The 24569-nt window shown below is 39.7% G+C and overlaps 1 protein-coding gene across 3 annotated transcripts in view; it reads left to right on the top strand.

Annotated features, from left to right (window-relative positions):
- Positions 1–24569, top strand: part of SLC2A9 (solute carrier family 2 member 9) — a 3818728-nt gene that overhangs the window by 1270603 nt on the left and 2523556 nt on the right. For all 3 annotated transcript variants that reach the window (XM_044062595.1, XM_044062594.1, XM_044062593.1), the window contains exon 6: positions 15858–16003. In XM_044062595.1, coding sequence (XP_043918530.1) covers positions 15858–16003 — 146 coding nt within the window. The remainder of the gene's footprint in view (positions 1–15857; positions 16004–24569) is intronic.

Genomic DNA, 24569 nt, shown 5'->3' on the forward strand with positions numbered 1-24569 from the left:
AAAAGCGAGTATTTGTACTCATTTCCTGCCTTTCCTGTAACTAGCCTAGTCCATATACAGATTTGCTGTATCCAGGACTGTTGGTAAGCTTTTGATCCCCAAAAGCCTTTCTGTGTTGGAGGGAAGCCTTCTAGCTTATCAGAGTGAGTGGTAAGCACTGGGTAGCCTATCTACCACAAGATGAGTGGTTTCTTGCCCAGAAATTGTAGTTTACTGGTCATGTGGGCAGTTTTTTCCATCTCTTTCAACTTGCTGGTTTAAAAGCCCACATTTGCGTTTGTTTCCCGCCTTTCCTGAAACTAGTCTAGTCCAGATACAGATTTGCTGAATCCAGGACTGTTTGTAAGATTCTGAGCCCCCCAAGTCTTTCTGTATTGGAGGGAAGCCTTCTAGCTTATCAGTGAGAGTGGTAAGCACTAAGTAGCCTATCTACCACAAGAGGAGTTGTTTCTGACCCAGAAATTATAGTTTATTGACCGTTTGGGCAGTTTTTCCATCTCTTTCAACTTTTGGGTTTAAAAGCCTGCATTTGCAGTTGTTTCCCACCTTTCCTGTAACTAGTCTAGTCCAGATGCAGACTGTTTGTAAGCTTCTGAGTGGTGCCAAAGTCTGCTCTTCAATTTTTCCCTTAGATCTGCTAGCTCTCTCCTCTCCTGTACTTTTACTAGCTTATTAGTTTAGCACTTTACAAGACTTCTTGTAGCAATTATTGTAGCACACAAAAGTGCTACTAGCACTAAATGTTCTACAAGGAAACAGCTTCAGTACTTATTATTAATGCACACCCCTCCAGGCATGTCTAAAGGTCGGTTCTCTGTGCTTTTTCCTATTAACATGGTGAACTTGGGCATTGTGAGGCAATGTAGCAACTGCCTCATGTACACTGACAACCATCTCCGCTTACCTCACAACACTCAGACTTGCGAGAGATGCACGTGTATAGCCAAACTGGAAGCCATGCACTCCCCAGCCAAGACATGAATAGATAGTCAAGAGGAGAAGGTCAACACTTGCACCACACCACATGGAACACATAGCCCTCCAGCACACACACCAGCACTGCCTTCACATAAAAAACAAACCACACACCAACCTTCGCGGAGGCTGTCAATAAAAATCTATCCAATCAGCAGAGACCTCCACGGCAGAAACACACTCGACCACCACAACACAACACTAATCATGAGACACATAACTCTCTTAAACAGTGTGCCACTCAACCAAAGCCCCTAAGGCAAAACAGCATGCCCAACATACTAGTCGTAAGTGACTTGATAGTGAGGCACACTGATGTCCCATTCATTAGGTTGAATAAGGAGAAAGTAAGAGTCAGCTGCCTGTCAGGTGTCGGGATCTGCTACATAATGCCCGCACTTAGGTCCCTCAATAACAGCTACGAATATGACTCTGGCATTGTATATGTTGGTGTGAATGACCTGAGAAATGCCTCTCTGGACTACATGAAAAGAGACATGGAAGAGCTCTCAGATTATATAATCTAGCCGGGTATGACCCTAGCCCTAAGCAGCATCATACCACCATCCAGAATGATATCACAGTACAAGCAGAAACTGATTGATTTCAGCAATTTGATAAGTTTCTGGTGTAATTCTAAGCGGAACAAGTATCTTTCTGCCTGGGATGACATGATTGACAGACCTCTATGGTCTGCCAGAGATGGCCTGCATCTGTCATCCCTGGGCTTCTAGATACTGGCCAAGGCTCTTGCCACCCCTATATTGCCTTTTTTAGACTGTGTTCCAAAGACCAAATAATCACCGTAACAGTTATAAACAAATGCAATCTGCGGGTCATGATGCTCAACGCTAGAAGTCTAAATCTCAAAATGCACTCACTCAAAGCACTCCTTAAAATGGAGAGCATCGACATTTGTGCTGTAACAGAGACCTGGTTTAAAGCAGCAGAAAGCACCACTGCACTACCAGGCTATAACTCTTTCCACACCTTTTGGCCCCAGTACTTGGACCGAAGCTCCAAAGGCGGTGGTGTTTCCATATTCATAAAGGATGTGCACACCTCCAGACTGTTAGCCCAATATAACACATCTGAGATACTTCAGGTGCAGCTAATATTGGGTAAGGTAACAATTCAAGTCGTAGCCTGCAATAGGTCCCCAACCATGTCTCAAGACTCACACAGCATGTTCCTAAGCACCTTGGAGAATATTAGGGTCCAACCTAACACTCTCATACTGGGTGACTTCAACTACCCCTCCATTAACTGGGAAAACTACTCATGTACCAATACCCCTGCCCAACGCTTCCTGGTATTCATTAATTCCAATGTCCTGGACCAGCTCATTTTTACCTCCACTAGAGGTAGCAACATCCTTGACCTGGTCATTACTAACATGGGCAACCATTGCTCTACATCAGTAGTCAACTCCTCCCTGGTTAGATCTGACCACAATCTAATCACCTTGGAAATCCACATCCCTCCCACCCCCCACAAAGGTAACCACTATGAAAAACTTCTCAGAAGCTAACTTTGTGCTCCTAAAAACAGAGGTGCATGCAAATGGAGAATAGTTAAATGACTGCCGAATCATACACCAATGCACTGTACGAACACATACATAAATGCATGAATCTCGCCATACCCAATAGAACCAAGATGGTCTCCTCAAAAAAAAAGAAGCCGATCTGGTGGTCCCCTGCCATAAACAAACTCTACAACAGAAGGAGGAAACTGATGTGAAATAATGTGAAGTTCCAAGACTGGAAAAGCTCCCTTATCTGCCTCAGCAAAAGGTTGAGATCCCTCATTAAATCCTCTAGAGCTAGCGATGAAAACAAAATTGCAGCAGATAGTAAAGACAACCTCAAGGCCTTTTATGTAAAGAATCTTCACGGCAATACCCAGATTTGCTCTGAGCTACTGCACAATGGTACCTCTTATACTGAGCCAACAGATATTGGCAATATACTGGCCTACAAATTCAGTGCCAACTTTACTGCTCCCCCCCCCAGACCAATCACTATACCAGTAGATTGCCAGGCACCCAGTATTACTGCTGCACAGGTTAAAGCAGCACTATCTAAGGCCAAGAATACAGCTCCTATGGGACCTGACAATATCCCTGGCTGTGTTCTACATGAACTACAGAGTGAACTGGCACCTTACCTGTGTTTCTTGTTCAATCACAGCCTCACCTCAGGCTTTGTCCCTATCGAATGAGGCACTGCTACAGTCATCCCTCAACACAAAGGAAGAGCAACTACAGACCCTGGGAATTATTGCCCCATTAGCCTGACAAGTCTGATATGCAAGGTTATGGAATGCATCATAATGGACCTAATAAACAAGGATATAGGGAATCTCCAAGCTCTGGATCCTACATAGTTTGGTTTTGTGAAGGGTAGATCATGCCTGCTCAACTTAGTTGACTTCTTTGAGTCAGTCACCAGAGCTGTGGATGAAGGCAAGGTGGTTCATGCTGCCTACCTTGCTCTGGCCAAGGCCTTTGATACCATCCCCCACTCAGGAATCATAGAAAAACTCACTAAGCTGGGCATCAACCCCTATATCACTAGGTGGGTTGCAAACTGGCTCACAGTTAGAACCCACAGTGTGAAAGTAGCTGACTCCAAGTCAGACTGCCTATCAGTCATGAGTGGAGTCCCACAGGGTTCGGTCTTGGGTCCTCTCGTGTTTGGCATCTACTTCTCTGAAGTCCAGGCCAACACGAAGGGACTCTGGCTGACAAAGTTCACAGACGATTGCAAGTTGGGAGCTATTATTAACTCTCCAAGTGATGTTGACATCCTCCATAAAGGCCTCACTGAGACCAACGACTGGTGTTAGAACCATGACCTTAAGCTTAATGCCAAAAAATGTGTCATCATCTCCCTTGAGAAAAACCCATTTCCCTTGAATTACCAAATCGATGGTAGTCCTCTGAACACAGAAGGCATTATAAGAGGTCTGGGAACACAGGTTTTCAGCAACCTCTCATGTGACCACCACATTGCCACTGTGGTCAGAAAGTCCTTCTATGTGGCACATCTCATTACTAAGTGTTTTGCATCCTGGAAGAAAGAGGTCATTATCTCCCTCTACTCTTCCCTCATTAGGCCAATCATTGAGTACAATGGCCCATTTGGCATGCACCTCACTAGGCACATGGAATAACTGGAGAGACCACAAAAGTACCTCACAAATAAGATCCTAGGCCTTAAACACTTGTCCTATATGGACAGACTAAAAAAAAAACTCCAACTATTCTCTGTCTCATATCGTCTACTTGGAGGTGATCTCTTAACTTACAAAGCCATGTCTGACCCAGCTCTGTTAGAAATGCTACATCTAAAGAAATCCCAATCCCTCCACACCACACACTCCAGAGACCTCAACCTCATTACCACAATCAACAGAACATGCTGGAGGGGCAGGTTCATATCCCAGAGACTGCCCATGCTATGGAATAGACTTCCCATATATGTCAAGCAGAGCACCTCACTGGCCCTCTTCAAGAGAAATATTGATGAGTGGACGGGAAATAGAAAATTCACCCCGGGGATCACTCCAGTGGCTATACTCAACAGAGACACTAGGAACTAAGGTCAGGTGACATGATGCCAGGGTAATCCTATGGGCTAGGCTTGTAAAGGCTCCAGGGCCATTAGCCTAGTGCACACCTATGAACCTATACCCTTGATAAGTGTAAGAAAGGGCCTGGGAGGGGAACCATTTACAGGTTACATGTTTCATAGGTTTATAGGTTGGTACTAGGCTATCGGCCCTAGGGCCTATACAAGCCTAGCCATAACAATTCTCTGGATATTTCTTTCCACAATATTTACTTAGTTTTCAATCTAAGCTGTATCGAAAACCTACTTTTTCCAACTCTGTTCTGCACTTTGAGAGTGCACATCCTTTTTTCCAGAAAAAAGTCATTGTCAAAGGACAACTCATCAGGGCAAGCAGGATTTGCAGTGGACATGACGACTACATGGCAGAGGTCAGGTTTTTGGAAAGTCTGTTCTTAGAAAGGGGCTATCCTCTGGACCTCTTCAAAAGTCTGGTCGAGGAGGTAAATTCCAAAAGAGGAACTGTCTATGCACCCCTTCTGGGTAAGGGAACGGGCATACCAGCCAGCCCCGTTCCCGTTATCAAACAATGAATTTAAGAACAGTTTTATCTACACCTACTCTTTGCACTCAAGGGAAATGGAGGAATCTGTAAGGAAGTACTGGCCTGTACTTGCCCTCTTTGAAGAGTTTAAGGGGCTATTGCCTGACCAACCTTCATTTGTAAGGAGAAGGGGTACCAATCTCAAGGAAATGTTTGAGAAAAAGCAGAGCATTATAAGGAAAACTAACCCAGCAAGAAAGGGAACATTTAAATGTGGGGCATATAGCCAATGCCATGCCATCTTGGAAGAAAAAAGTATCACCATTCCACCCAGAAGGTTTAAAATCTACCCCGCAGGCCATTTCACATGTGGTAGCAAGGGGGTGGTCTATTTAGGCTTCTGCACCACATGCAGCGGTTTCTATGTAGGCAAAATGGAAAGGGAATTCCGCAAGCGGATATACGAACATTTTTATGATATAAACAAAAAGAAGGAAACCAACACTTTTTATAAGCACTCCCTGACCTGTCCAAACATAAAACTGAAATTTATGGTACTGGAGCAAGTCAAGCCTGATGCCAGGGGGGGTGATTGGGAATCAACTTTAGAATATCGAGAACTCCTCTGGCAATTAAAGTTAGATGCTGGGAGACCACCTGGGCTCAACGGTTTGATTAGTATCAAGCCGCTATTGAAACTAAGAAGGGCAAGACTTTAGTTTGACATTCCCCACACAATTACTTATGGCAAGTACTCATACACATGGGCATGATTTTCACTTAATGCTACACTATACAAAGTCTATGTTAAGGAAAGACCTATTGTACAGCACAGTTTAAGTTGGTTAAAATATAGTGTTCTTTTTCCAGCAGGGTTGTCAACAAGACCAAGAAAAGGAAAATATTGTCATGCCCATACTAGGCATTCAGCCTTATATTATACTTACACGAACAACAGTTGGTACGTCAAGTCACTCCATCTTATCCCAATTTTCAAAAGAAGTGCAACTTCTTGCACAAAGCAAGTTTTATTACAAAGTTAAACACTATGGAAACAGTGCACAATGTTTTGTTTATTTTTAAGCTATTAGCATTTTTAGCAGTGACAGATGCATTAATGCATTATTTTAAGCAATCTATTACATTTTTTTATATATTTTGTTTTAAAGGAATTTTTAAGCATGTGGAATAGTGCATAGTCTCTTTAAAATGTTAATTGGTAGTGCTTTCTAATTAACCTAGGATTTTCAAGGTATATAAGACACCTGATTCAACAGCATGGTGTCACTTGATAAAGCTCAGAATTCCTCTGAGCGAAAGCGCTTGTGTGTTATTATTCTGTGGTTCTGAATAAAGGAATTATTTGAATTTGTTTGGTGCCTACCTGGATTTACTGAATCTGCCTTGGTGAACTTACAACAAGCTGTTCCATTTCCTGGCTGTATGTGCATTTACTTCCTGGTTTGGTTCTCTGCTGTTTGTTTGACTTCTTTGCTGCTTTTTTCACCATGGCTACTGGATTGGACACTTTTAATGCTGCGGAAACACCGGAGGTGCTACAAGGAGCGGACAATGAAGCTCCTGTTACACGCACAGAATTTAATGAAGTTTTATACGCTTTAAAAGAGCTTACTTCTTTGTTAAAATCTAATGGTACAGTTTCACCAGCATTTGCTTGTAATCAACAGCATGCAGCCGGTGCTAGAGGCAAGGCACCCTCTGGGCGTACAACAACAGAACTTTTCAAAGGTTTACCTACCTTTGATGCAACAGGAACACGTGGGGGACGAGGAAACAATGAAGTTAACCATGAACAACTTGAATTAATCGAGGAGAATGAGAATACAAGGAACAACAGAACTGGGAATAGACCTAGTGACTTTAATTTTTCTAGATGGGCTGGACAACAGTTTGGCTTTTCTAAAGGTACTGTAAACAATCACAATTTTTCCAAATTTGAACAAGACTTTGATGAATTTAAAGACAAGCTATACTTGCTCAAATCTAACCAGCTTGAGATTGATTACCTTAGAGAATGTTCTAGGGTTAAACATATTCCTAAAGGTTTAAGGTTTTACAAATTTCCCAATAATGTGCAAGCAGGTACTCCTTACTATGAAAAGTTATGTGATATTTTTGATAGAGCAGGTGTGGAAATGTTGAACCTAATGATTTCTGAATATGAATGTAAAGCTTATTCATTATTAGAGGATTTGGAAATATTGAATACTAAAATAACAACTGATGCAGACTTTCTGCTTTTAAAAGTGACTATGATCTAATGTTTAACAAAGTTGATATGTTTTGTGACAAGGTTTTAAATAGAAAATTGAGAAAGCTGGAAAGAGACTTGGCAGAATACAGGGAAGGGGTGGCTTACCCTGCCCCTAACCGTTATACCAAAGGAGTGTTTAACAAAGTACCTTCTGTAGTAAATGCCCAAGAGGAAAATGTTCACGAAGAGGTGGAAGAGCCACCTCGAAGAAGTGAAAGGCTAGCTGAAAAGGGTAGGAAGGGTGTCAACCAGGATTTTCAGCAGAACCCCGGGAGGCCCGGGGTTTGGGGACACAAACAGGCACCCAGGGCATGGACCCGCAGGTAGTGAATGAGGAAAGTTTTTTTGAAGTAACACTAAACACTTCAAACACAGAATTTGCTGTGGACCACATCAACAGTATTAAAGGCAATGGTATAGGGGGCCTTAATGACATGTGTACTATTTTAAGAAAGGATAACTTTGCCATTTATAATTACACGGACTTTGAACTGGATGACTGGGTGTTTGACGTGTTCACGCGTGGCTTGCAATTTGTGCCTTCTAGACCTATGAATCTTTCACAGTCCCTGGTTGAGTTAAAACTCTTTACCAGGGGTTTGAATTTAACACACTATTTTAAGGGGCAGCAATTTATGGAGACAGGTCCAAGCCGCAGAAGTGTATTTAACCCCCCACTACACCCACTCATATCTTTTTTTGAGAACTTGGTGGAAAAGGATTTTAGGAAAATATCTATGGACAGAAAGACTTCATTAGCTGGCAACTTCTCTAAAGAAGGGTTCAACTTTATTAAACAGTTAAAGGACGAAAATGTAAGGATAATGAAGCCGGACAAAGGCGGAGGGGTAGTGTTGATGTTTGCTGCAGACGGAGGCTTACATTCATAACATGCTCCAAAATGATGGGCAATATTCAACAGTCTCACGAAATGAAGTCAATATTGCTCTAGCGCAAATCAACTACCATTTGTACGATTTACTGCTGCAAAATTCCATCAATGAGAAGCTCTACAATTATTTACATGTAGAAAAACCAAGGATACCGGTTCTGTTTGGCATCCCTAAAATTCACAAGGGAACTAACCCACCAGCATTCAGGCCAATAGTGGCAGGGGCAGGAGGAATCACGGAACTCATTGGTAAATTTATTGATTGTTTGACTAAGAGATTCACTCCCCTGCTTACGCATGTATGCAAGGACTCCTGGCACTTTCTGTGTGATTTTCCTACCACCAAGTTTTCTCCTGACCTGTTGCTGGTGACCATTGACATCAAGGATCTCTTTTCTAGCATTCCACATGATGAGGGTCTGGACTGGTTTGGTGAGTTTCTCACCAATGAAACCGATTTGAACAACAGACTAAGCAACTTGGTCATTGAATTCATGGAAATTGTATTACGTAACAACTTCATCTTTCTCAATGGAGAACTCTTCAAGCAAAGTAAAGGAGTAGCAATGGGGGCATCCTGTGCCACCTTTTACGCCAACGTGGTGCTTCACGTATGGGAGCACAAGTTTGTATTGATCCCCCCTTGGGAGCAACATCTACTACTCTACAGACGTTACCTTGACGACATCTGCATCTTGTGGCAAGGGTCTGAGGATGAGCTTTTGAGTTTTTTTGCTCACATCAATGCAAGTACCAATTTTCTGCAGTTCACTCACTCCACCGATCCAGACCAATTGCATTATTTGGATGTCACCATATACAAAAATTACTTCGAGAACAGTTTTCAATCTAAGCTGTATCGAAAACCTACTTTTTCCAACTCTGTTCTGCACTTTGAGAGTGCACATCCTTTTTTCCAGAAAAAAGTCATTGTCAAAGGACAACTCATCAGGGCAAGCAGGATTTGCAGTGGACATGACGACTACATGGCAGAGGTCAGGTTTTTGGAAAGTCTGTTCTTAGAAAGGGGCTATCCTCTGGACCTCTTCAAAAGTCTGGTCGAGGAGGTAAATTCCAAAAGAGGAACTGTCTATGCACCCCTTCTGGGTAAGGGAACGGGCATACCAGCCAGCCCTGCTCCTGCTATCAACAATGAATTTAAGAACAGTTTTATCTACACCTACTCTTTGCACTCAAGGGAAATGGAGGAATCTGTAAGGAAGTACTGGCCTGTACTTGCCCTCTTTGAAGAGTTTAAGGGGCTATTGCCTGACCAACCTTCATTTGTAAGGAGAAGGGGTACCAATCTCAAGGAAATGTTTGAGAAAAAGCAGAGCATTATAAGGAAAACTAACCCAGCAAGAAAGGGAACATTTAAATGTGGGGCATGTAGCCAATGCCATGCCATCTTGGAAGAAAAAAGTATCACCATTCCACCCAGAAGGTTTAAAATCTACCCCGCAGGCCATTTCACATGTGGTAGCAAGGGGGTGGTCTATTTAGGCTTCTGCACCACATGCAGCAGTTTCTATGTAGGCAAAACTGAAAGGGAATTCATAGCGGATATACGAACATTTTTATGATATAAACAAAAAGAAGGAAACCAACGCTTTTTATAAGCACTCACTGACCTGTCCAAACATAAAACTGAAATTTATGGTACTGGAGCAAGTCAAGCCTGATGCCAGGGGGGGTGATTGGGAATCAACTTTAGAATATCGAGAACTCCTCTGGCAATTAAAGTTAGATGCTGGGAGACCCCCTGGGCTCAACGGTTTGATTAGTATCAAGCCGCTATTGAAACTAAGAAGGGCAAGACTTTAGTTTGACATTCCCCACACAATTACTTATGGCAAGTACTCGTACACATGGGCATGATTTTCACTTAATGCTACACTATACAAAGTCTATGTTAAGGAAAGACCTATTGTACAGCACAGTTTAACTTGGTTAAAATATAGTGTTCTTTTTCCAGCAGGGTTGTCAACAAGACCAAGAAAAGGAAAATATTGTCATACCCATACTAGGCATTCAGCCTTATATTATACTTACACGAACAACAGTTGGTTCATCAAGTCACTCCATCTTATCCCAATTTTCAAAAGAAGTGCAACTTCTTGCACAAAGCAAGTTTTATTACAAAGTTAAACGCTATGGAAACAGTGCACAGTGTTTTATTTATTTTTAAGCTATTAGCATTTTTAGCAGTGACAGATGCATTAATGCATTATTTTAAGCAATCTATTACATTTTTTTATATATTTTGTTTTAAAGGAATTTTTAAGCATGTGGAATAGTGCATAGTCTCTTTAAAATGTTAATTGGTAGTGCTTTCTAATTAACCTAGGATTTTCAAGGTATATAAGACACCTGATTCAACAGCATGGTGTCACTTGATAAAGCTCAGAATTCCTCTGAGCGAAAGCGCTTGTGTGTTATTATTCTGTGGTTCTGAATAAAGGAATTATTTGAATTCGTTTGGTGCCTACCTGGATTTACTGAATCTGCCTTGGTGAACTTAAAACAAGCTGTTCCATTTCCTGGCTGTGTGTGCATTTACTTCCTGCCATTAGCCTAGTGCACACCTATGAACCTATACCCTTGATAAGTGTAAGAATGGGCCTGGGAGGGGAACCATTTACAGGTTACATGTTTCATAGGTTTATAGTTTGGTACTAGGCTATCGGCCCTAGGGCCTATACAAGCCTAGCCATAACAATTCTCTGGATATTTCTTTCCACAATATTTACTTCCCTGAAACCCTGTCTAGCAGGGGTGCATTAGAGACATAGGTGCCAAATCAGGGATGAATTTCCAGTTTCCCATCCAATTGTCCAAGTTACACTTGAATTGGGTTAGGGAGGAACTCTGCTTCACATGGATGGGGAGCCTGTTCCATAGACGAGGTAGTCTCTGGGATCCATACCAGTCTCTTTACTAGGTCCTATTTATATCTTAGGCAAGGTTTAAGTCTTTAGAATGGGTAATTCTGGTGCTGTTTGTTTTGTGAATATGCAGGAGGTCCATCAGAGCAGGGTCTGACAATGCCCGTATGCCAGGCATAGATCTCCCCTCAAAAGCCTATAGGAGACAGAATACATGGATAGGGCCTTGAGGCAGTCTGCATAGGGCATATTACTTATGCCCTGTATTCTTTTAGTGAGAAACCTCTGTGGATGTTCTAGTTGTTGGATAGGTCTGGTTAGGTACATACCAGTGACTACATTGTACTCAATTATAGGTCTGATGAATGCCGAATGCAGTGGAACAATAACTTCCTGAGATTCCACACCTTTGTTAATATGTTGCACAACATAGATTGATTTCCTCATGGTCAAAGCCTAGATTACTGTCTATGTGTGCCTCTCAGTCCCTGACTACTGGGTCAACTCTAAGGGGTGTGTTGTCAATATGATAGTTACCAGGGATGGGTGACTTCCTAAAGGATACTATTATGCATTTCTTGGCATTTAGTTTTAGTCCATGGCACTGACACCCATTATCTGTCTGTGGCAGCCTCTCCTAGAGATCATTTGTGTCAGTGTGAGATTCAATGACAGCTCCTAATTTGCAATCATTTGCAAATTTAGTCAGCCAGAGATCACTGACATTGGCCTTGACTTCTAAGAATGTAAATGCCAAAAAGGACCAGTTCAAGGACTTTTCTCTGAGGGAATCCACTTGTGACTGGCCTCTTTGTAGAGGTGGAGTTGACAATTCTAACTTCATGGGTCCTGTCTGTGAGCCAGTTGGCTATCCACTGGGTGACATATGGGTTTGTACCTAACCATCTGAGTTTGTTGACAATGCCCGAATGGAGTATGGTGTCTAATTCCTTGGCCAGGTCAAGGTAGGCAGTGTGAACAATTTTGCCTTCATCTTTTACTTTGGTGACCTTCTCAAAGAAGTCCACCAGGTGAAGTAGGCATGATCTTCTCTTGTCGAAACCAAACTGGGTTGGGTCCAGTGTCTGGAGGTTTACTGTATCTCTATTGATCATCTCCATGATAATTCTTTCAATGGCTTTACATATAAGTCTTGTGTTTGTGTAAATCAAACCTAAAAGTGTGTGTGTACATCAGCTACTTGGGCAAAGACATGAAGCACTGGTTGGACAGAGAGGGTGCAGGGAGGGGGGGTCTTGGCTTGGTCACTCAGCTGAAATCTCAATTCTATAGTTGTGCCAGTGGGGAGTCTTACTGGGGATCTGGAGGAAGGGTGAGAAACCAGCCCTAGACTGACTGTGGTCTCTGTGTGCTCTTAGGGATATTGCACTTGATGCAGAGAGCTGCATCTGGCAATACTGTGTGTGTACTTGTCATACTTCCAGTGTACATCCCCAGAGGTGCCAGTGGTGAGGATTGAGGCTCCTTGATTACTGGTTGAGTGGTGGGGTGTCACATTACCCCTTACCTGCTTTCGTGGTAAGATGCTGCTGCCAGTTAAAGTAATCCAGCACACTCAGTACATAATTAATACCTGTAATAGCTGTATCTAAATAGTCACCTTCTTCATAAGGCAGATACTGACATTGTAGAGTTGCTTGTATATACATCATTAAACACCAAACCAAAGATTTTGAAAGAGAATAATGAATTTCTTTACATGAAGACATTAAGCCATACAGTTTAAAAAGAAATTACTATATAAGGAAGTGTATGTACTCTTGGAGAATGAAATGTAAAATTAAAAAAAAAAAAGTTTTGAACAGACAAATGACATAAGAAAAATGCTGTTTAAAAGCATGATGATTCTACCACTACCACTTCCTGAAAATAAGTGTCATCTAACTAACTCTGACTTTTCAGACTATTTGACATTTGCAAAAGACTCACCACCAAAGTTTATTGAACTGTATTCACAGCACGCTTAGCAGCTGGAAGCCCATCTTCTCACTTGCCTACACCGAAAAGATTTTCTTCACTGCTTCCAGTCTTGTTGATAATCTAGTATACAATCCAAGAACAAAACTCAAAGTCAACTGGAATAACCACTTTCCTGATGTTTTTCAAAAGAAAAAGTAAATTTAGCTGAATTAAGGCAGTGCTGGTAAATATTTCAGTTAATATAGTCCATGCAGAAAATCTGCATTAAATTATAACGTTTTGACTCTTTTCTTCCTGATGAATCAGAATTTCAAATCAAACTAACTTTTTCCAAAACACAATTCCTTGAGTAACCATAAAATTTTAACCTAAAATAATATAACGTAGTTTTGACAGTAGGTGGCATTCCTACTCTCTACTAGTGTGTGTGTGTGTGTGTGTGTGTGTGTGTGTGTGTGTGTGTGTGTGTGCGCGTTTGTGTTTGTCTGATAGAGAAACAAGAAACAGTTTTGCTGTACAAAGCTCTTCAGCATTTTAACAGAAGAAAAAAGCAAATGCTTTTGTTTAGTTCAGCTCATCACATTTCACATCTTTGCTTTACCTTTACTGAAAAAAAACAGTTGCAGATTTCAGACTGCTTTTCTAAATTTTACACCTTTCTTGCATCTTTATTGAAAAACCTGTTAAATGTTTTGTAAACCACACAAATCAGAAAAGTAATCTGTGATTTAAGAATGATGGTCTGTAAAGAAAACTTCATATAGAGTAGGTATATTAATTTAGTATGTGTACTTTATGTGTACACATCCAAAAAATAATAGTTTCAAATAATCCATTAGAAATCAAACTTTTATTGTAATAATTATACTGACTTTGATACCAACAATCTAATATACCCTCTGAGATGCACAAAGTGTGAAGACTTTTTGTGTAGCAAAAGCAATCAGAAACTGAAGACATAAATGAAGGAATACCTACTTGAAATTAAAAGAAAAGTTGGGAATAATGTTTTTACAAACATGTTATATACCCTGTAGCACACTTAGTAGTAATAAAAGTTAGAAAAGTAAGAATTTCATTGGATAGTGGACTTTACAAATGGTTGTCGCTGGAATCGGATTTTAAGTGTATGATATTAGGTCATTATTTAATTCAATTAACAGCACATGTTCAAGGTGCACATATTTAAGTGTCCATGGAATTATCTGTTTTAAAACTCTGAAGAATTGTTATTATGTGAAAGCTCAGATGATGTACTTTGTTGTTGTTTGAATAAACATGTTTCCTTGATTTCTGGAGATGTTTTTTTCTCTCTACTCTTTCCACTCTTTGACTTTTGCGAATCTGCAACAGCCAGACTGCTAACCACAGATGCTATTATATTCATACTGCATTCTTAAAGCTATCAATTTATTATTTCTGAATTTAATTGCTCACATGTCGATTTCCATTGCATATATGCCAATTTTATACACAAATAAAGTCAAAATGATAGTTCCATGTTACGCTGCTTCATTTGCATCAGTGTGATTTGCACTAGCTCACCTGCATTCCTGATGGTATTTCTACCAAAGTCTTGAACAAGATTAGTTTATGACTTGCATTTTATTTGCTTGATTTTTACTCTTTGCACGATAACGCTATACTTGGACTGCTCATGGATGCTATCCTTTGTTGATGTGAATTAACATTTGCTATTTACAAAGAACATGCATTTGTAAGTTTCTCATTGCCTTCTAGAAATGTAGTTGACTGGTACATCTTCTGATAATTGTTCTGTAATATGTAACAATGATCCTTCAGCACTTGACACTTGTAACATTTTGCAAGAGACATAAGGAATAATGCATGACAAAATAATTTTCAGAACTGAAACTTTATTTAGCTGTTTGATTTTACAGAAAAAAACACTACCAGTGTTCCAATTGTTATTTGCTGACAGTTAACTTCATTATATTAAATAGTATTTGTGCAATGTCAGGCTTCAGAGTTGAGCTTTAGTAATTCCTTTTCTAATATATGTGTGTAGAATCCTCAGAAAGATTTGTCGAGATTAATGTTAGATATATGGATGCATTCCAACAGACCACTCATCTTTAACAACATTAGAGCTAAGAATGTTTTCATTATTTTCCTAGAATGTCAGACATAGTTGTCTTAGTCTGACATTATAACACTAGCTATTATAACTGACAATGGACAGATAATTGTCTTTAGTTGACTTATACATGAAGACAGCTTGACTATAAAGCATGTCTCACAAATCATAATAAACACATAATATAGATGAGTAATAATGTATGGCAAATTCGGGCTAATGCCTCAAACCAAAGTCATTTAAATTGCTTTATAGAGAGGAGTTTTACCTGATGATGCTGTATTTCATAATTAAGAAGCAAATTGCCTTTAAATATGCACAGTCCAATGCATAACAGGCTTAGTAGTTTAGAAAAGATTTAATATGTTACATTTATTTTTTGTGACAGATTCATGAGGTCAAGAAAACAGGACAATCTGAGTTGCATAAACTACCACCCTTAGACATTATATTAAGATTTTAATGCTTCTCTGTTATCTTTGTTATTTCCACTGCATTGTCAAAATTAGAAGATACTTCATTTGGTTTAACAAGGTCAAGGCCTTCCTTTTATTTTTGCCTCTTACACTTTAGCCTTTTACAGCTGATTTAAGGTCTGATTGACTGGAATTCAAAACTGCATTGTCAGAAGCTCTTAGCAAGCTGAAGCTAAAAGGATAATTTTCTCTACAGGCATTGCACTCACCGCCCTTCCAATGTACTTGGGTGAAATTTCTCCAAAGCAAATAAGAGGATCCTTGGGGCAGGTCACAGCTATCTTTATCTGCTGTGGTGTGTTTAGTGGCCAGGTTTTGGGGCTTCCAGAGCTACTAGGAAAGGTAAGCACCCACAGTAATTTATTATTCGGTCATAATGATCTGGATTATTAAAATGATTGCTAATTAAATGTGGTTGCACATTAAAATGTATACAAACGACAAGCCAGAAAATCACATGATCTTGAAATGTCCCATAATATGATGCTCACTAAGCCATTGATTAGTCACATAAACACTACTTTTTCACATCTGTTTTTGTGTTTGTGACACACTATGGACATAATGGTTTAACAACACATGTACTATTTATTTCTGAATGTTATGTTTTCACATTTCACCTCTATATCTGTGCTTATAGAAAACACTATAAAATCTGCACGTTTTAAGGAACTTGGTCAACTGTAGCTCAGACATGTTTGTGTATTCTTGCTTTTAAAGGAGCATGCATCTTTTACTTAAGGTGTGTAATGTGGCTTTTAATTGTTCCCTGGACTAAATGCAGTATGGGAAATATATATCGATTAAAGACATATTTTAAAATAATTAATTCTACCTTTCCTATGTCCATAGCCAGTCTTAGGCACAAGTGAACCCTGCAGTTGCTGGGGACCCCCTTGGCCTGAGTGCCCCCAACTGCAGTAAATTATTCTATTTTGCTATTTTGTTACATGTGGTCAAACCAACAAAACTTAGTACAGCAATCATGTGTACTTAATAAACAGAGTAGGTAGTAGTACCTCTTAGGATGACAAATCCTAATGAATGGCACAACTTCTCCCTTGAAATTCTAAGGTATTTCTGGTTGTAGTAACAGTATTTAGCCAAGTAGCAGGCCTCATTATTTCATTAAATATTTTACTTCTGACATAGTGACCTTAGTTAAATCCTGCTGATGGACAATCTCTCCACTAAAACTAACATCAAAGCTGGCTTTAGGCACAAGTGATGCCCGTGGCTGTGGAGAGCCCCTTAATCATCCTTACCTGTGTGTGGGGGGTGCTGCAAAAGCTGCTGCTGATGGGGGGAAAGTGATCTGAAAAAATATATCATTCATTCTCAAGTTATGCACTTCATCCTAAACAGGGTTGTAACATGATCCCGTTAGGACAAAGTTGGTAATCAGTGAATGAATATAAATGAGGTAAGTGCTAGAGACCAGCAATCCAGAGTAGTGACCAATCTAGTGCTTACCCGAGATTTTAAGAAGAGTGGAAGCTCTCAATCTTCAAGGATGGTTTTCTCTTTCAGCGAGTATTATAAATAGTGGTGGGGCATCAGATACTATAACTGTCAACTTTTTTGCTCAAAAGTTCTGGGCAAAACCAAAAATAGTGCCATAATAAATATTCAAAATCATGAACACTAATTAAATGTTACTCTAATTCACTTAAAAAGTTAGAATAATATGTTTTATATCAGCATGAATTGTTTGGACAGTGAGAGGTATGATCTAATATCTGGCATTACTGACTGTCTGTAATCCTGAAAAATGTTCAAGGGTTAGGACAAATATCTAAGGCAAAATCAATGACATTCTGTGAAATCATGGACAGTGATTGGTATGTATTACTTCTGATGACTGCCAAACAATGATCACTGATCTAGTGTGGTGGTACTACTGTTACACAATGTACTGCATATGATGAAAGCAGTATAAAACTAAGATTGCTATGCCTTATGCTTGTGAGTGTGTGTGTGTGTGTGTGTGTGTGTGTGTGTGTGTGTGTGTGTGTGTGTGTGTGTGTGTGTGTGTGTAGGGGGATTACAGAGTGTAAGAGTAGCAAGTTGGCTATGATTTCTTTCACTTTCTATCCTAAACCTCATTAGCACTACTGTTATGCTTGTCTGTGAGGGGGGTGTGGTTGCAGTGTATTTAAGAGTAACAATTTGACCATCATGTCTTTCACTTATCACAAACATAGACCTTACACATGATAAGTGGCTATTTTGGTGGTTTGGCCAGATGAGGATTTGTGTTAAAAAAGGCTGATTACCACAATCACAATGAGTAGCAATGCCATTTCAAGGTGTTTTGCTGTGGTTGGGATCTTGGCTGTGGACATTTCTACATGGAGTTTGCATGCCTTCTCCTTCTCTGTGTGGGTCTAGTTATATGCTCTGTTATTCTGTGCCTAAATGACATGCAGTAGGTGAACTGTTATTCCTTCAGTTTGCCTAAAGGTGAATGTGCTGTGTGTGTGTGTGTGTGTGTGTGTGTGTGTGTGTGTGTGTGTGTGTGTGTGTGTGTGTGTGTGTGTGTGTGTGTGTGAGTGTGTGAGTGTGTGTGTGGGGGGTTCTGGGGAGGGTATGATTATTACTTTAATTTTCATCACAAACAAACCTCAGAAGTGTACACAAGAGGCCATTATAACTTGTGATAGGACTGAAGACAATGTGGTCATTGTTTTTTTTTTTTTTACTTTTGTCACATGGCTCAGAGATATGCAAAAAAGATTACTATAGCCGGTGGAATGGGAGTGTACTGCCTAGCAGTAACCAGGTGGAAAGCATAACTGTGAGCGTTATTTTGATTTTTGCATTTTCCTCATGATCTCAGATCAGAGTTCCAATACAAGATTGTCAAGGGTCCAAGTATTTAGAGAAATCACTTAATCTAAATAATTTTATTTCTAAAAATAAAATGAATCTACTTCTTAAATGTCCTTCATCAATAACAAAACTCACTCCATATCATTCCTTTTATAGGTTTTATTGGGATAACGACTTTGTCCTTGTAGACTTTTTCAGGTCCAGTCTCTCGACAATCCTTTATTGGAATTTTGGATTGTCCTGATGTATATTCCCTGTATACAGCCATGTTGGATTGGAATTACAGATAGGTTCAGCACAAATCTCAACCCCATGTCTCCCCTAGAAGGCTCATTTGTCATCCCTGATACTTCTCCCGCACCTCACATCTCCATAGATCAAGTGTTAAAGTCCCTATCCAAGGCAAAGAATAGAGCTTCCATAGGACCTGATAGTATCCCAGGCTGTATTCTGCACCATCTTCAGCAAGAACTAGACTCACCATTGCACACCCTATTCAATCACAGCTTCATTCCAGCAGAGTGGAAAACTGCCATTGTAATCCCCTTGCACAAAGGTGGTGCCACTACTGACCCTGGAAACTATTGCCCCATTAGCATGACAAGTCTGATCTGTAAAGCCATGAAACTCATAAACAAGGGTATAGGCAATCTCCAAGCACTTGACCCCACCCAGTTCGGATTCGTCAAGGGCAGATCCCCGTTAAACCTGGTTGACTTTTTTGAGATGGTCACCAAGACCCTGGATGAGGGGAAAGTCAGTACATACAGCTTACCTTGACTTGGCCAAAGCCTTTGACACAATCCCCTCCTTGGGCATCATCGAAAAGGTAACAGCTTTGCGTAAATCCCTGTCTCATCAGGTGGGCGGCCAACTGGCACACTGATAGGACCCACAAGGTCGAAATAGGGCTTCCACCTCTGACAGCAGACCTGTCATTAGTGGTGTTCCCAGGGATCTGTCCTGGGACCACTACTCTTTGGCATCTACTTCTTAGAGGTCCAGGCAGTGACAAAAGGCCTTTGGCTGACTACAAGAGTGTCTCATAGCAACAAATGCCTGGTGCCAAAGTCATGGTCTTAAGTTAAATTCAAAAAAATGTATTATCGTACCATTTGGCAAAAACACACACAGTCCCTACTGATTACCACATCAACGGCAACTCCCTAAGCACACAACCTGTGGTGAGAGACCAGGGTTGACAATGATCTCACATTTGACCCATCATGCAGCGGCAGTGCTTAGAAAAGCCTTGTACTTGGTCATCTCATAAGTAAAGGGATTACATCCAGAAAATGGAGGTTATTACCTCTCTGTACTCCTCCCTCATTAGGCCAATAATTGAGTACAATGCCCTATTTGGTATGTACCTCTCCAAGTACCTGCATCAGCTGGAAAGACCACAGAAATACCTCACAAAGAGATCCATGGCCTCCAACACCTGTCCTATGTGGACAGGCTCAAATCACTATCAATCTACTCAGTATCATACAGATTGCTCAGAGGTGATCTGTGTCTCACCTACAAAGCAGTCTTGGACCCTGCCCTACTAGATATGCTCCACATCTGTAAGTCTAAATTCTCGCGCATTACCCGATTGAAAGGTCTAAATCTAATATCTGAGATTAACAAAACCTGATGGAGAGACAGGTTTGTCTCCCAGAGATTGCCCTGTCTCTGGAATAGGCTCCCCATACATGTCAAACAGAGTATGTTGTCGACCCTCTTCAAGAACAACCTTGATGAGTGGATGGGAAACCACAAATTTGTACTAGGAGTTCCATCCTTGTCCCTCATTGACAGGGGTGATAGGTGCTGATTGAGGTTTCTTTTGTGAGGATAAACTCTTGGCTAGCCTTGTAAGGGCCCTGGGGCTTTTAGCCTAGTAACCTCCTATGATCCTATGATCCGAGGTGTGGTTTACCATTGATTGTCCATGATCACAGATCAAGTAGATACATAGGTGGCTGCCTTTGTGGGATAGGAGTGAGGTGTAGGAAAGCATCCTATGTGTATGTATGACAGCAATCACTTGAAATACATGATTTTCATCAATTGAATGTCTTATTTAATCCTAATCTAATAACAGAGGAATGCATAGACAGTGGCTAACTTTTTTTTTGGTGGGGTGATGGGATGCTAAACAGGCAGGCAGTATTCCCCGACTGGATTTATGTATCCTCTCAAACATTTGTCTTGTTAGTTTATTGTGAGCTACTATTTTGTCAGGATTGAACATTAAGGCTTGGCACAACTTTATGTCTTCCTTGGAAAAGAAAATAACAGTGTAATTCTTTTCTTGCTCATCATTTTTGTTCAAGCCATCACTGGATAAAAAAAATTAAAAAAAGTTAGGAAAATGTTCTAAAAGGGACCTCAGAGTATCTATAACATTATGGACTCAGACCCCAAGCTTAGTTAAGTTCCTTTCTACACAGTTATTAATGTGCAATCTGTACCACATTAGGTGTGTTGAAAAGATACAAGAAAAAGTAAAGTTGAACAGAAACACTTTCCTTAAGCATAATTCTTGTTCAAGACATCATTGGATGAAAAGGTTGTGGAAAAAAAACCTTTAAAATGCAGTTTACAGCATATAGAAAGACGTTTTAAAATAAAAATATTTAACACCACTGACAAAGCACTAAAAAATAAAACTGAATAACAAAATCTCATGCTTAAAAACTCCAAAAGACCACACAAAGCAAAATAAGTTGAGAGCTTTCATTTGCTTACTATACGAACTTCTTCAGAACAGATGACACACTATGCAAATACAATCCCTTATATAATAGAAGCTGCTATAAAAAAAAAACAATAAAAAACAAGTATCAATAAAGACATTAAATAATAACCAATAAAAACAAAGGTATTTAAATATAAGGTGGTCCCCAATAAATTATTCTATTTTTCAACAAGCATTTAATATTAATGAGCTCATTGAGACCTGGAGCACAGTCAAACTGGTAAATCAATCTCCTATTTCAACTCCTTTGTTTCTAAAACAATATTAAAACTATCAGTATATAACCAAGGATCTACAAAATCTAATGCAAACATACAAACTTTGTAAAATTAGAGCATTCACTTGCATGCTTAGCTAGGGCATTGATGACATTACCTTTTTAATTGCTACCAGAGAGATTGATAGTTTCAATATTGTTTCAGAAACAAAGGAGTTGAAATATTAGATTGCTTTAGGGCTCAATGGGCTCATTAATATTAAATCTTTATTGAAAACTAGAATTATTTATTAGGGACCACTTTATATTTAAATACCTTTGTTTTTATTGGCTATTTAATGCATTTATCGATACTTGTTTTTTATTGCTTTTTTTATAGCAGCTTCTATTATATAAGCAATTGTATTTGCATAGTGTGTCATCTGTTCTGAAGAAGTTCGTGTATTAAACAAATGAAAGTACTCAACTTATTTATTTTGCCTTGTGTGGTCTTTTGGAGCTTTTAAGCTTGAGTTTGTTGTTAGAAAGGCATGTTTTCTTGAAAAATCTAAAGAGTAAGACAAAATGTGAGAAAAGGAGGAAAAAAATAATATAATGTGTCTAGTTTTGGCTGCCTGGGATGGGAGGACAGGGGAGAAGGACTGGTGGATGTGAGTGAGGGGATGAAACTGTAGGTAGTGGGAACTACTATGGAGCCCATTGCCTAGGGCATCATTTCACCTAAGGGCGGCCCTGAAAAATTGAGCTGTTGTAATGTGTCATCACTGCAACTAAATGCCAGTACTTGTAAATGTCCCTGTGTGAGATGAGTCAACACAGTGTGTTCCAGGCCTTTCATAATGTAAGAACATTGCAGCTAAAGTTCAGTCTGTATGTGCTATTCCTTAAACTCTGCAGCATGAACTAAAAGCTTGCTTTGGAGGGCTGGAAGTGACAGGTCATACTTAGAGCTATAAGTGTTTAAGGGCCCCAACTTGACGGGGGTGACAAATTGCTAACAAAAGCCCTGACTGTATCACCTGTTTAGTAAAGCCATTAAGGTGTTAAACTGAGAAAGCATCTGAGAACCCAAAGGACAGCTTTGTGGCCTCTGCTGATATATTAACAGAGCAAAATAAGAAAGCATATAACATGTAAAATTAATAATGTCCTTTATTTTTGTGAAAACTGTGATGTCCTCACTCTGGGCCTGTAATCAAGGAGTCTAAATTCTTTCCACTGACACTGGAGAGGGATGTTCACTTGGAATACAAATGGATACAGTCAGTATATCCAGATGCAGACCTCTCTGCATTAAACACAATTTCCCTTAAGAGCACACAGGGAACACAAAGAGCCAGGGGTCTGGATTTCTATATATCTGTCTCTTTCTAGGGTCCCAGTAAGGCTTTCCACTAGCACAGATATAGGGTTACATCCTCAACTGAGTGTCCAGGCCAAGTCCTCCAGCACCCTGTCTGTGAAACCAGTGCTTCATGTCCCTACTCCAAGTAGCTGACACACATGCACAAACTCTGAGATTTGATTTACACACACACAAACACACACACACACACACACACACACACACACACACACACACACACACACACACCTGGGAAAGGCTGGCACAGATTTACCCACTGTGCCCCCTTCTGCCCACACTATAAGGTAGTTATCATTGCCATCAGACACTACAAAAGCCAACTACCTAAGGCTCTTACAAGAGTACTCAATTATACTGAGGGAAATTAATATTAATACAAATGGTAATGTTGACCAAACAGCCAGGCTTCAGGGGTGGCCGCACTGTCACCAATAGGTATAAGTACTCTGAAAGGTTAAAATATTCTCTAAAGGACTAGCCAAAATGAAAAGTTTAAATATATTTAAATGTATTTAATAATAAAGGAACATGAAAATACAAAATACCTATTTACAGTAAACACCAGAGTTTCATTCACAGAAAATATTAAAAATAACAGTTGAAAAGATTCACACAGTTACAGAAAAACAATACTTAACTATTCTCACTATATTTTCCTGACTGATCTAGAGAATTACTGTTCCTACTTACTTAATACAGCAAGGTAAGATAAAATAGGTGAGGGATCCTTCTATGTCAGGTTCTAATAAACAGATTGGCCTGAGACTTCTGTCTCACCTAACATTAAAACATTAGTTCTGTATAAAATGACATACACATAAGAAACCCTATTTCTTACTTTATAACATCTTCCTTTTGTATATAGTTCTATTTGATATCTCAGTAACACACATGCATGTAATATATGCACATTAAATACCAAACTTCTCTATTGTACCGTTATTGAAAATGTATCTGTATTGCTATATTTTATTGCATTGTATAACTTTCGAGCTTTTCTCCTTGGGCCTCCACTGAAAAAGGGCAGTAGCTCAGTCGGACACACCCGTTCAACAAATATAAAATAAATAAATAAAAATAAATAAATAAATAAATAAATAAAACATACATCTGGCCATCTGACTTCTGGTTCCCAAGCAACTCTCCATTGCTAGAAACTGCTAGAATGTAGCACCTACATGTCAATAATACACACATAAGAGCATTGATCAGATCTGGTGCAGCTTCTGGAAGTCATAAAACAATTACAAATTTCTATTCCTTCTTGTAAGGCTAACAAACCATGTTTCTTACAGACATTGCGTCTCTGGCTTCATTCAAAACTGTGAAATAACATATTTATGACCTAGGCCTAGTAATTTCATTTTTTGCTATATTACAAAGTTAGGTGGAGCTGAGCTTAACCTCTTCTCTTTTAGCATCATCTGTTAACATGTATATATTTAATTCAGTTACAATACAGTCAGGACCCACTTTTGGTACATTTTGAACACAAGCAACTTTACAAATCCATTTTCAACACAAGCATCTGTAGAAATCAGTTTGATATTTAAATACCATGTAATTCTTTACTAAATTCCAGCTACTGGCATATGTTACACATCCACTGCTCTCCTTCTGCTGGCATAGCTGGCAATACCTCACATTGTCACATCTCTCCCCCTTTGAAGACTCAAGCTAGTTTTTCAAGTGACCCTTGCAAAATGTTTGAGAGGAATGAGCATATCAGGGAATACACTACCCATAC

Source organism: Protopterus annectens, chromosome 2.part1 (assembly GCF_019279795.1).
Source record: "Protopterus annectens isolate FY-2018-M chromosome 2.part1, PAN1.0, whole genome shotgun sequence".
NCBI lineage: Eukaryota > Metazoa > Chordata > Ceratodontiformes > Protopteridae > Protopterus > Protopterus annectens.